This window comes from Rattus norvegicus, chromosome 1, assembly GCF_036323735.1.
Source record: "Rattus norvegicus strain BN/NHsdMcwi chromosome 1, GRCr8, whole genome shotgun sequence".
NCBI lineage: Eukaryota > Metazoa > Chordata > Mammalia > Rodentia > Muridae > Rattus > Rattus norvegicus.
In genome coordinates, this window is record NC_086019.1 from 248,668,092 (window position 1) to 248,682,647 (window position 14,556).

General features: G+C 38.1%; 1 protein-coding gene across 2 annotated transcripts in view; it reads right to left on the reverse strand.

The window, feature by feature from the left end:
• Cyp2c12 (cytochrome P450, family 2, subfamily c, polypeptide 12) overlaps positions 1-13,854 on the reverse strand; it is a 62,059-nt gene extending 48,205 nt beyond the window's left edge. The window contains exons 1-3 of one of the 2 annotated variants that reach the window (NM_031572.2): positions 8,776-8,943; positions 7,485-7,647; positions 7,208-7,357 (exon numbers count right to left, since the gene is read on the reverse strand). In NM_031572.2, the coding sequence (NP_113760.2) occupies positions 7,208-7,357; positions 7,485-7,647; positions 8,776-8,943 (481 nt within the window). Of the gene's footprint in view, positions 1-7,207; positions 7,358-7,484; positions 7,648-8,775 lie in introns of both variants that reach the window. The other variant, XM_063281071.1, reaches the window with a different exon arrangement.
• Between the last annotated feature and the right edge of the window lie 702 nt (positions 13,855-14,556).

The following is a 14,556-nucleotide window of genomic DNA, read 5'->3' on the forward strand; positions in this document are numbered from 1 at the left end:
TTCTTTAGGTACTTCTCAGCCATTCAATATTTCTCAGATAAGATTTCTTGTTTATATCTGTACCCTATGTTTAAATAGCCTTATTCTGCTCAAAGAATAAACTTGCTGAAAAAGAAATTAGGGAAATGACACCCTTCACAATTGTCCCAATAATATGAAATACCTTGATGTGACTCTAACAAACCAAGTGAACAATCTGTATGAAAAGAACTTCAAGTCTCTGAGGAAAGAAATTGAAGATCTCAGAAGATGGAAAGATCTCCCATACTCATGGCATGGCAGAATTAATATTAAAAAGTTATCTTGCCAAAAGCAATCAACGTAATCCCCATCAAAATTCCAACTCAATTTTTCATAGAAAAAGCAATTAGCAAGTTCCTCTGGAATACCAAAAAACACAGAATAGCAAAAACTATCTTCAACAATAAAAAACTTCTGGGGTAATCATCATCTCTAACAATAAGCTGCATTGCCGAGCAATAGTGGTAAAGACTATATAGTATTGGTACAGAAATATGTAGTTATATTAATCGGATAGAAATGAAGACCCAGAAATGACCTCACACACCAATGGTCACTTGATCTTTGACTAAGGCACTAAAACCATCCAGTGAAATAAAATATGGCATTTTCAACAAATTGTGATGGTTCCACTGGTGGTGAGCATGTAGAAGAATCCAAATCAATCGATTCTTATTGCCCTGTACAAATCTCTAGCCCAAGTTGATCAACAACCCCCATGTAAAACCAGATACATTCAAACTAATAGAAAAAAAAGTGGGGAAGAGCCTTGAACACATGGGCACTGGGGGAAATTTCCTGTACAGAACACCAATGGCTTATGCTCTAAGATCAAGAATCAACAAATGGGGCTTCATATAATTGCAAAGCTTCTGTAAGGCAAAGGACACCATCATTAGGACAAACCAGCAACCAACAGATTAAGGAAAGAATGTTACCAATCCTACATCTGATAGAAGGCTAATATCCAATGCATACAAAGTACTCGAGAAGTTAGACTACAGAGAATCAAATAACCCTATGGCAGATTTCTTGGATACCTTTTCTGTTCACCTGATGAAGACGTGTTCCCCTCAAAGGTCTGCATCATACATCTTTTTCAAGATCTGTAGAATCCTTTCCATTTCTATGTATTTTTATATTTTTGTATTGCTGTCACAGTTTCATATGTTTCATTTTTCTTTTCTGTTAATTTTTAATGAGTGTACAGAGTTTATGGGATGTAACTATGACATGATCCACTTATATGAATAAATGTAGAGAGAGCTTTTATTTTTAATGTGCAATAAGGTGAAGCAATCACCATGATGAAACAAATGAATGAACAGTTTTTTCACATATTCATGTTTCAAACAATAAATTGTACTATCTATGAAATACATATGTCATTGTAACATCCATTGTGAAATTATAATAAAAGCAAATTTGCATAGTAACTATGAATAATTGAAGAAAATGAAGAACAAATTCTACAAGTACAGGCAAACCAAAACGCATAACCTACAATTGCAAAAATATCTTCATGATTTCAACCCAGCCTATAGTACAATTGCAACAATAATATTTACTAAAAAGAAAGTAAGTATTCATCATGGCCAAACTTCAAATTTAGTATATTTTAGCAAGTCCTAAATGTCCATCAAGTAACTATCATGATATTATATTACAAATATGTTTATACTTGTGCATTATATTGGTCACATTATTTATTTTACATGTAAGAAAAATGAATAATCAGCTTTAAGGCTGGTTAGTTTTAGTCAAGTTGACACAAACTACAGTCAACCCACAAGCGGGTAACTTATTTAAGTAACTCTTTCAGTAAATTAAGCTGGGGTCATGTCTCTCTGTTCTCTTCCTTCATTGCTGTTGATGGGGACATAAGCTAAACCCACTATGGACAATGTCAGTCTTGAGCATATGATTATTGGCAGTAGAAAAAAGTGCAAAAGACATGTGGAATAGGCCACTGAGCAGCTATCCTTCATGTTTTCTGCTGCATTTAATGGCTCTCGGTTCATTCTTTGAGGTTCTGCATTGGTTCCCTCAATGGTGGGCTGGAACCTGTAAACCATCTGAACCCAACATCAACTTAGTTGTTTTATGACTGAAACAAAACAATAACAATTGATGAGATCATGATTGTTTCTTTATATTACATTCAATAGTGAAATTGCTGTGATCAAAGGATCAAAATGTGATGTTATATTGACGGTGATCTTAAATTGTGTGTACTCAAACAAAGGTCATATGAGTTAATGGAGTTGGACATTTAAACATTTGGAATTTCTTGTGATTACTGGTTCTACCAGGATTTTAACACCTTACAATATACAAGATACCACATTGCTTTAAGCAAAACAGATGAACTGAAGTATTTTGAGATTAGTTTTTGTTGTGTGCATGCTATTTACATGTAAAATCTGATCATGTTTTACTGTATTTAGAAAAGGTGTTAAAAAACTATTCATGTAGAAATAAAAAAACAATGTAATATAATTCTTTTTTGAAAACACTGGGTGAATAGTATCCAGTGTGCTAGCATAGCTGGATATGCCTATCATGACTGAAAATGCATAGAGAAAGACTAGAGTCGGTGAAATGGTTTCTAGTTTTTTTCCATCGATCATTTTACTAGTTGCCATGTGTGCACAAATTTTCAGTATTTGTATTGATGTGTATTTTACTAAAATTTATAAATAAATCTTTTAAATGCCATGTAAGAAGATATAGTGAGCTAGTTCATGGCCATGCTGAAAGCTGAAAGTCAGTCACCAGGAGAACCTACACATCTGACTGCAGAGGTAAGGCCAACTTTTCTGCTCCAAGTGACCTGCTTGGTGGAATCAGGGCACACAAAGGCAGAAGTCCTCTGGCAAAGGCCACTTGCAGTTTCTGGCTGTGCCCGGAACTGAATTAATTGCCTCCCGAATCCCCCTGCTCCCAAATCCCATGGGGGAGAGAGTTGAACACCCAGAAGTGTGGACAATCCTGAGACCACAGGACAGACTGTCACTTCTGCCCACCTTTGCCCACAACCCTGGCCCAAGAGGAAACTCAATGGTGCCTCTGGACACAGAAATCAAACAGCAGTCAGCAGCAGGAGACTGCCACTCTGACCCCCTCTGCCCACATCCCCGGCCAAAGAGGAAATTGCATAGTGCCTCTGGACACAAGAATATAGGAACAGTCAGTGGCAAGAACACACAGTAGAAGTCTGGGCCTGGAACAGAACTGAACTGGTCAAATAGCCCCTTATATCCTAATCCCATGGGGGAGAGAGCTGGACACTCAGAAGTATGAACAGGCCTAGGAAATAGGTGGAGAATACTCTCTGTCAACATTCCTGACCAAAGAGAAAATCTCCGTGTGCCATCTGCCCACCCTAAGCACAGGGACATAGGAGCAATTAGGGACAGGACCCTTTCTGTTCCTACCTGTGCCAAGAGCTTAAAGCCAGCTGCCAGAGTGACTACACACCTGAGACAGAACACTCTGCCCAGAACCCACTGAAAGAAAACAGTTCTACAGGAGTGCTGACACTCAGGCCTAAAGGAGGATCAAACCACTGTCAGAGTAAGACAAACTAACACCAGAGCCAATTTGATGGCAAAAGGCAAGTGTAGGAACCTAGGCAACAGAACCAAGACTACTTGGCATCATCAGCGCCCAGTTCTCCCACGAAAGCAATAGTCAGAAATAATATAAAATATTTCGGTATGACACTAACCAAGCAGTGAAAGAACTGTATGACAAGAATTTCAAGTCTCTGAGGAAAGAAACTGAAGATCTCAGAAGATGAAATGACCTCCAATTCTCAGGGATTGGCAGGAATAATATAGCAAAAATGGCCATTTTGCCAAAAGCAGTCTATAGATTCAATGCAATCCCCATCAAAATTCCAACTCAATTCTTCATAGAGATAGAAAGAGCAATTTGCAAATTCACTTGGAATAACAAAAAAACCCAGGATAGTGAAAACTATAATCAACAATAAAAGAACTTCTGGGGAAATCACCATCCCTTACCTCAAGCAGTATTAAAGAACAATAGTGATTAAAAACTATATGGTATTAGTACAGAGACAGGGAGATATATCAGCGGAATAGAATTGAAGACCCAGAAAAGAACCCACTCACCTATGGTCACTTGATCCATGACAAAAAGCTAAAACCATCGAGTGAAAAAAGATAGCATTTTCGAGCTGCCTGGTGAACTCAGGACACACAGAGGAAAAATTCCTCTAGGACCGGGCACTTCCGGTGATACCAGGAGTCCCAAACCCGAGGATCCCGGCCCGCAGTAGCTCTCTGCTCCCAAACCCCGTGGGAGAGAGACCTCACCGCCTGGTCAGGTGGGCACTCCTGAGGCTGCAGATCGGAAGAGACCACCAACACGGCCCACCCCTGCCCACATCCCTGGCCCAAGAGGAAACTGTATAGGGCCTCTGGGTTCCCGTGGGGGAGGGCCCAGGAGCGGCAGGACCCCTGTGCCTGAGACACCGCCGGAAACTGAAGAGACAGACTGGATAAACAGTTCTCTGCACCCAAATCCTGTGGGAGGAAGAGCTAAACCTACAGAGAGGCAGACACGCCTGGGAAACCAGAAGAGACTGCACTCTGCACACATCTCTGACGCCAGAAGAAAACACCAAACGCCATCTGGAACCCTGGTGCACAGAGGCTCCCAGAAAGGACAGTGCAGATCTTCCTGGGGGCTGCCCCGCGGAAAGCTCGTAGGCAGCACCCCACAAGCAAACTTGAGCCTCAGGACCACAGGTAAGACCAACTTTTCTGCTGCAAGTGACCTGCCTGGTGAACACCAGACACAGGCCCAAAGGAACAGCTGAGAAGACCTGTATATAGGAAAAACTACATGCCCGAAAGCAGAACACTCTGTCCCCATAACTGGCTGAAAGAAAACAGGAAAACAGGTCTACAGCACTCCTGACACACAGGCTTATAAGACAGTCTAGCCACTGTCTGAAATAGCAGAACAAAGTAACACTATCCGAATCCAAGAGCACATCAAAACGATCATCGACCATGATCAAGTAGGCTTCATCCCAGGCATGCACGGATGGTTTAATATACGGAGAACCATCAACGTGATCCATTATATAAACAAACTGAAAGAACAAAACCACATGATCATTTCATTAGATGCCGAGAAAGCATTTGACAAAATTCAACACCCCGGGGATGTTTGCCCGGAAACTGGGAAAGGGAATAACACTCGAAATGTATATAAGAAATACTCAAGTTAATAAAAAAAAAAAGATAGCATTTTCAACAAATAATCCTGGTTCAATTGGAGGTCAGCATGTAAAAGAATGCAAATTGATCACTTTTTGTCACTCTGTACAACGCTTAAGTCCAAGTGGATCAAGGACCTCCACATCCAACCAGATATACTCAAACTAATAGAAGAAAAGATCTTTACCAATCCTACATTCCCATAGAGGGCTAATATCCAAAACATACATAGAACTCAAGATGTTACACTCCAGAGAGCCAAATAAAACTATTAATAACTGGGGTACAGAGAGAAACAAAGAATTCTCAACTGAGGAGCACTTAAGGAAATGTTCAACATTCTTAGTCATCAGGAAAATGCAAATCAAAACAACCCTGAGATTCCACCTCACACCAGTCAGAAGATAAAAACTAAAGGTAAAAACTCAGGAGACAGCAGATGCTGGTGAGGATGTGGAGAAAGAACACTCCTCCATTGCTCATGGGGTTGCAAACCAGTACAACTATTCTGGAAATCAGTCTGGAGTTTGCTCAGAAAATTGGGCATTGCATTACCTGAGGACCAAGCTATACCACTCCTGGGCATATATCCAAAAGATTCTTCAGCATACAACAAAGACACATACTCCACTATGTTCATAGCAGCCTTATTTATAATAGACAGAAGATGGAAAGAACCCAGATGACCTTCAACAGAGGAATGGATACAGAAAATGTGGTACATCTACACAATGGAGTACTACTCAGCTAACTAAAACAATGACTTCATGAAATTAGGCGAATGGATGGAACTAGAAAATATTATCCTGAGTGAGGTAACCCAATCACAGAAAAACAGCATTGAATGCACTGGCTGATAAGTGGATATTAGACCAAAAGCTTGTATTACTGAAGATTCAATCCAGGAAACACATGAAGCTCAAGAAAAATACGGAGGCAAAGTTTAGAGCAGAGATTGAAGGAATGGTCATTCAGAGCCTTCCCCACATATATATATATATATATATATATATATACCCGCCAAAACTAGATAAGATTGATGAAGCTAAGAAATGCATGCTGACAAGAACCAGATATAGAACTCTCCTGAGAGACATAACCAGACCATGTCAAGTTCAGAGGCGAATGCTAGCAGCAAGCCACTGAATTGAGAAAGAGACCCCAGTTGGAGGAATTAGAGAAAGAATTGAAAGAGCTGAAGGGGCTTACAACCCCATAAAAACAACAATGCCAACCTACCAGAGCTTCCAGGGACTAAACCACTACCCAAAGACTATACATGGACTGATCCATGGCTCCAACTGCATATGTAGCAGAGGATGGCCTTGCTGGGCACCAGTGAAAGGAGAATCCCTTGTTTTTGCCAAGGTTGGACCCTCAGTGTAGTGGATTGTTGGGGGGATGTAGGGTTGGATGGGGAGGGGAATACCCTTTTAGAAAAAGGGGATGGGTAGGGGATAGGGGGCTTATGGACAGGATATCAGATACCATTTTAAATGTAAATAAAGAAATATCAGATAAAAAAAAGTAAAAAAAAGGAGGGAAAAAGAAGATATAATGATAACCTTTTGAAATCATGCTAAAATTGAGATATAATAATTGATAAAATGATTGCAATCACCTGAGAAAAGAAAATAATTCATCACAGCAATTTTATGACTAACTACAAACATGATTCTAGGAGGAGAATCAGAAACTTGAAGAAGTGCTATCCATTGCTCTTCAAAAAAATGAAAGAGAGAGAGAGAGAGAGAGAGAGAGAGAGAGAGAGAGAGAACCACAAATTCTAGGCTCCTTAGTTTTACATGGTAACCATTATCATTGACAATCATCTGCTCGTGATGGTATGCAAAGAACAAATGACATTTGTAATTAGGGAAATTTATGGTTCATAACGCACTAATTGTTATCAGATTCTGACCTACGCTTACCTTTGGTTTTCTTCAGTTCCATCACTAGCCACTCTGCTTCCTCTTGCACTTTGATCTCAATGGTCCGTTTCCCCATGCCCAAACTCCTCAGGGTATTGACTGTGAAATGTCTTGTGGCTCTCCATACATTTCCACGGCTAAAACTAATGCCTGAAGAAATTGGAACAGACACTGGAAATCCCAGAGAAGGAGCTGACATATGGCAGCCATAGAGTGCCAACTATGCCTCAAAAGCACACACACACACACACACACACACACACACACACACACTTACCCAGTCCTTTAGTAGCCTTTTCAAAAACTGGCATTCTTCCCCTTCCAGAGAACTCTTCCCCATAATCAATGAGGGCTTCTTTCACTGCCTCATAGCCATGCAATACCACAGTAGGCTGTGAGCCGAAATACAAAGTGAACACAGGGCCATAGGTTTTAGAAAACTGTAAAGAAAGCAAACATAAATATTAGTGAAAATATTGTATTTTCCACATAGTCAATATATTGAGTTTAATGATGGTACTGGTATAATATTTTTATTCTGAAAATCTCAGTTTAAAGTTTGTATAAGTCTTTACATTATGATGGTTATCATATATTGATAGCCTATAGTGAGCCAGAAAATCTCCCAGGCTATTGACACACCAAAACCAAAGATGGATCACACTAAGATAATAATCTCATCTGTTCCTCATATTACACAATGAAACTGAAGTAAAATATCCATAAATATTTTCAGAGTTCAATTGCAAATAAGTAGACTCATGTTGACAGTATGCTTATTCATTATTGGATATTGAGCTTGACTGTCATGATATCTCCATACTGAAATGGATTTCAATATCAGACAAGTGCTGCTGAACCAGGTGGGAAAAAATTCCTGTAAATACTAGAAAACTTTGTGATAAAGAGTAGAAATCTAAAACCATAAATTATCACAAATGTTCAACTTCAATTCTCATCTATTGTTACAAATGTACATGGAGTGGACATAATTAAAAAATGTATACCATAGCATGAAACATCATAGAAAAAACTCATTCTCACTAATAAGCATCCTAGGCCAAAGTCACAGGCTAGGAATGTAATAAAAGATGACTAGGAAAATACCACATAAGCTACCACACACTGTTTATGGCTTTTATTTCATGTATGAGCTCATGCACATTGGATTTACTTCAAATAAAACACCAGTAAATTTCAGAGCACAGCACTGATTTCAACTCCAAGAGCAATGCATGTCTAAAATTCTGAGTCATTGAAATATTTCCTACTCGTTACCTTCAGTCAAGACAATAGAATGTGTTTGCAAAATAATATATAATTACCTGCATTTTAAAAAATATATAATTACATGCATTTTAAAAAATAATATATAATTACATGCATTTCAGGTTCTTCAATCTGAAACCGAGATCATTACTAATTTCCTGACCAGAACTAGAGGCAAAATTCAGAAAAAACATAGAACTTTACAATTTTTGTCTTTATAATCATTTTCACAATATTTTCTCCAGTAATAGAATTTCATGAAAGCAGGAATATACCTGAAGAGTATAAGGCATACTTACATTGGATATTGATTGACGGATGTCCTTCATATCTATCTGAAGAAAATTTCCAAAAATTGGGAGAGGAGTAGGGCCAGGAGGAAGCTTCCCTCTCCCAGGGCTTGGTCTCCATAGATACAGGAGAAGCAGAAAGGACAGACTGAGCACCAAGACCACAAATGGATCCATGAAGACCCTTCTTACTGACACAGGTGTTATCAGGCACTCCAGAGATTTTATATAACACCATAAAAATCAATATTTTGCTTTTGGCAAACTTTGCACAGCCATCTGGCCACTGTTTATCTCTCTTTCAAATGAACTTTGTCTCAATGATAAGACAAAAATAGCTCCTTTAACTTTGTCATTTTTGTTGGAAGTCTGTAAGAGATTTTGGCTTAATTTTATTGAGTTATTTCATGTAACATTGATAAATACACTCATTCAAATCTTTAAACATATTTGAGTTAATTTTAAATTATTTATTTATGATGTTGTGCTAAAATTTTATCAATTTCTTCTTCCTTTTTATCCAAACATCTAATATTTGCATTTCCTTATTTTCTTTTCTTTAAGTTTTAATTCAGATATACATACATGTATGTGCATACATAACATACGTGTACCTATAGTACACAGATATATTTGTAAAGATATAAATGCTATCAGCTAAGCCTGTGTAATATGGATTATGAGTATGAATTTCTTTTGTAGAATCGAAGTCTATGGAGTTTTTCCTATGCATGCAGGCCTTTCTGTAAATGTTTTCCCTCTAGGGTGTTTTTAGTAAACATTTTATAGGTAGACTTGCTTACATTGCTAGGAGATACAATCACTTGACTTTTATATAAATAAAAATACCTCAAACGTCTTAACTTGTAAGGCATAGTCCATATGGGAGTTTGGATTTTATGGATATTTTTGTGTTTGCCATGATATATGCTTATATAATAAAATCTCACTTTGGACCTCAGGCTGGCTCAAACTTATGCCTCTTCTAGTGCTTCCTAAAAAAGTTAGAAATATATGGACATAATATCATATACATGTTTATCTGTGTATTTAAATAGTTTCTTGCTAATTTAAACATATAGACATTAATTATAAATGTAGTAGGGCTCTAATATATGATTGAGAAACACAGCTAAGACAAAAGATAAAAATATCTTATATTAATACCATACATTTTAAAAAGAAAATGTATTAAGTTGATACTTAAGGAGCTCTGTGTGGTTTTTACTACAGTGAAATTCAATGGATGACATAGGCTGTTCTCTTTCTCTCTCTTCCTCTCTGTCTCTTTCTCTCTCTCTCCTCCTCCTCTCTCTTCCTTTCTTTCTTACATTTTTTTTTGGAGCTGGGGACCGAACCCAGGGCCTTGCGCTTCCTAGGTAAGCGCTCTACCACTGAGCTAAATCCCCAGCCCCTCTTTCTTACATTTTATTATCAGCACTACAATAGAAGGACTACAAGTGTTCCACAACTCATAGCTGGAAGAACTTATAATTCAATGTGATTACATTGTAGTTGCAGATACCCCTCTGGCTTTACAGTTATTAGGATTATCCACTTACCATCATTTCAGAAATGAGGCTACCTCAGCATAACTGAACAAAAGACAATAACTGAAAACTCTTGAGAAATTTTATCTTCTAAAGGTGAATGTTCATAGCCAATCATTGACCCGAGAATGAGGTCCCCATTGAAGGAGTTAGAGAAAGGATTGAAGGAACTGAAGGGGTTTGAAACCCCATAAGAACAACAATACCAACCAAGCAGAGCTCCCAGGGACTAAATTACCATCCAAAAAGTACACATGGACAGACCCATGGCTCCAGCTGTATATGTAGAAGAAGATGACCTTGTTGGGCACCAATGGGTGGAGAAGCCCGTGGTCCTGCCAGGGCTTGACCCCCTTCCCCGAGTAAGTGAATATCAGAGTGGGGAGGAGAATATAGTGGGTGGATGGGTAGGGGAACACCCTCATAGAGGAAGGGTGAGGAGAAATCGGATAGGGTGGTTATAGATGGGAAATTGGGAAAGGGGATAACAGTTCAAAATGTAAATAATAAAAAATATCCAATAAAAATGGTAACACTGACCCTATTAGACATGATAGGCTACAAAGTAATATCTTGGTGCCAGGTATAGGATCCTTCTATTGGATGGTATGGCTAGTGATGTTCCATAAACCCAGAGGTATTATAAATGTACTATATATTTAACAATATTATAATTATGCCTGACATGTTATAACTACCTCATGTAAAACTACAAATGCATTATAAATTTAGAAAAAGTGTCAATATCCTCAAGTGACATTTTTGGACTATCTCAAATTGAAACGTGATAACCATAGATATTATCTTAACTGACATTATACAACTTGATGTCATGAAGTCTACAGCTGGTATTTATACCTACCATCCTCTAATATCCTCTAATATTTCTTCTACTCCATGTAAGCTCCTCAGGTAATGCTGGCTTTTTTTCCTAGAGAAATGACCTATACTTTCATTCCTTTCTTGTCTGTGCCCTTTGACTTCCTGTATATATTATGATGTATAGTTTACAATTGATGATAACCATGGGAGTTGATAACACCAAAGGCCATCATAAAGGATTTTCTTCATTTGAAACATAAATGTTATTGCCTCTATTGTGGAGATACAATTCAATTTGCCCATAATCTGGATCAATTACCCAGCTTTAACAGTTTTTCTCTGCCTATTGACTTGAGGATCTCAGAAGTCCAAAGTGGTCATTGGTACTTTGACCTGCCCCTTCAGTGTTCACATTGGCTCCAGGCATGGACACTACCTGCTCTGGAACCAAAACTTTAAGTCAGCAGAATATAAAGTTGTTGGAGCATAAAAGAAAAATTCCCCTTAAGTCTCTATATTTCCAGCTTGGAGAAATCTCTGATAGGGTCAACACTGTAGACTATCCATACCCTCCTCATTCCCAGGACTCTAGCTAGTCTTAGAGATGCTCCCCACTGATTTCCATTCTCTCTCCCTGCCCTCTCCCATATCCCGTTTCCTCATACCTGAATCCCATACTCATTCTGCTTCTTATACCTTCTCCCACCCACTTCCCTCTCTCATGCACCTCTACTGACTATTTTATATCCACATCTGAGTAAGATTCATACATTCTCCCTTGGGCACTTCTTATTCCTCAGGTTCTTGGGGGTCTATTGATTGCAGCATGATTGTCCTGTACTTTATGACCAATGTCTATAACATAGGTGAGTCCATACTCTATAGTTTTTTCTGGGTCTATGTTACCTTACTCATGATTATATTTTCCAGATACATCCACTTGCCTGAAAATTTCATGATATCCTTGTTTTTAATGGCTGAATCTATTGTGTAAATCTACTAAATGGATTGATGTTATAACTACCTCTATACTAAATAGAATGGATTGATGGATGGCTCAAAGTTCCCCACACAAAACCATTAAACTAATAACTTTATTTCTTGTTTGAGTTCTTTTTATACCTTCTCACCCAGAAAGTGCTTTGGAAATTACCCCAGAGTTTAATTGTTACATAAACTAGGAGTTACAGAAAGATGTTGATATTAAATTCAAAGCAGTGTTTCATTATAATATACCCTTTAAACGTGCAAAGTAAACTTTTACATGGCCTTGCCTTATCATAGTACACATCTGTGACTTTATCCTTGGACCTAAATACTTTCCTGTGAACACAAAATTTTCCTAGGTCGTCTTCTCTTTCTGGTGTGATTATCAAAGCTCATTGTCTTTCTTATGATGCAGCCTTTACATACTATTCTGATGAGTGAGAACATTCTATTATTGGTACTAAATTTATTACAACTTTCTAGCAACTAAGACTATCTCTTAAAATTTTCAGCCCAAAATTATTTGAATTAAATTAGTAATACTACAAAATAATTATCTAGTTGTGTATGTCGCATCATTATAAGTCATATTTTTTGATATATACATACAGAGATCTGCACTAAAAAGTGAGATAGTACCTACTGGTTGTTTTAGATAGATGGTAGATAGATAGATAGATAGATAGATAGATAGATAGATAGATAGATAGATAAATAGATAGATAGATAGATAGATAAAGAGATAGAAATATGTATATTTAATAATAATAGAAAAAGCATGTTAATAGTAGGAATCTTTCCTAAAATGGATTTCTCATTGGACCTGCCGTAAAGACCAAATCTGTTGTAGATTTTTTTTTTAATCTGAGGTGAACTCATCTGACGCAGATCATCCGCTGGTTTTTAGGTTCTATTTGTTGGCTCATGACATTTCAGTTTCATGAGGTCACATTCATTAATTATTAATCTTAATGCCCAAGGTCTTGGTATTAAGTTCAGAAATTTGTCTCCTCTGGCAATGAGTTCTAGGAATTTACCACAATTTCACTTCTAGGAAATTTTGTGTGTGCTGTTGACATATTTGGTCCATTTGGGTGTAAGTTTTGTGCAGAGTAATAGCTATGGTTTACTTACATTCTTCTAAATGCAGTTACCTAATTAGACCAGGACCATTTGTTTGTGATATTTTCATTTTTTCATTGTATTGTCAAATGTCAAGTGTCTATAAGTGTGTTGGTTCATTTCTGGGTCTTCAATTCTTTCCATTGATCAATCTGTATGTTTTTATGCTAAAACCATGTAGCTTTTATTACTATTGTTCTGTAGTATAGTCTCAAGTCAGAAATAATCATACCTCAAAAAGTTATTTTATTGTCCAGGGTTGTTTTATCTGTCTTGGTGATTTTGTGGAATAATTTGAGGAATATTGATATTAGCTCTTCTTTAGAAGTCTGGTAGAGTTCTGTGCTAAAAGTATCTGTTCCTGAGAATTTCTGTTTGTTTCTTTGGGAGACTTTTAATGACTGCTTCTATTTCCTTAGGGGTTGTAGATGGTTGTTAGATTGTTTACCTGATCTTGATTTTACTTTGGTCAGTGGTAATGGTATAGAATACTATGCATTTTATTTGGATTTTCCAATTACATGGAGCTCAGACTTTTTTTTTTATTAACTTGAGTATTTCTTATATACATTTCGAGTGTTATTCCCTTTCCCGGTTTCCGGGCAAACATCCCCCTCCCCCCTCCCCTTCCTTATGGGTGTTCCCCTCCCAACCCTCCCCCCATTGCCGCCCTCCCCCCATAGACTAGTTCACTGGGGGTTCAGTCTTAGCAGGACCCAGGGCTTCCCCTTCCACTGGTGCTCTTACTAGGATACTCATTGCTACCTATGGGGTCAGAGTCCAGGGTCAGTCCATGTATAGTCTTTAGGTAGTGGCTTAGTCCCTGGAAGCTCTGGTTGCTTGGCATTGTTGTACTTTTGGGGTCTTGAGCCCCTTCAAGCTCTTCCAGTTCTTTCTCTGATTCCTTCAATAGGGGACCTATTCTCAGTTCAGTGGTTTGCTGCTGGCATTCGCCTCTATATTTGCTGTATTCTGGTTGTGTCTCTCAGGAGCGATCTACATCCGGCTCCTGTCGGTCTGCACTTCTTTGCTTCATCCATCTTGTCTAATTGGGTGGCTGTATATGTATGGGCCACATGTGGGGCAGGCTCTGAATGGGTGTTCCTTCAGTCTCTGTTTTAATCTTTGCCTCTCCCTTCCCTGCCAAGGGTATTCTTTTTCCTCATTTAAAGAAGGAGTGAAGCATTCACATTTTGATCATCCGTCTTGAGTTTCGTTTGTTCTAGGGATCTAGGGTAATTCAAGCATTTGGGCTAATAGCCACTTATCAATGAGTGCATACCATGTATGTCTTTCTGTGATTGGGTTA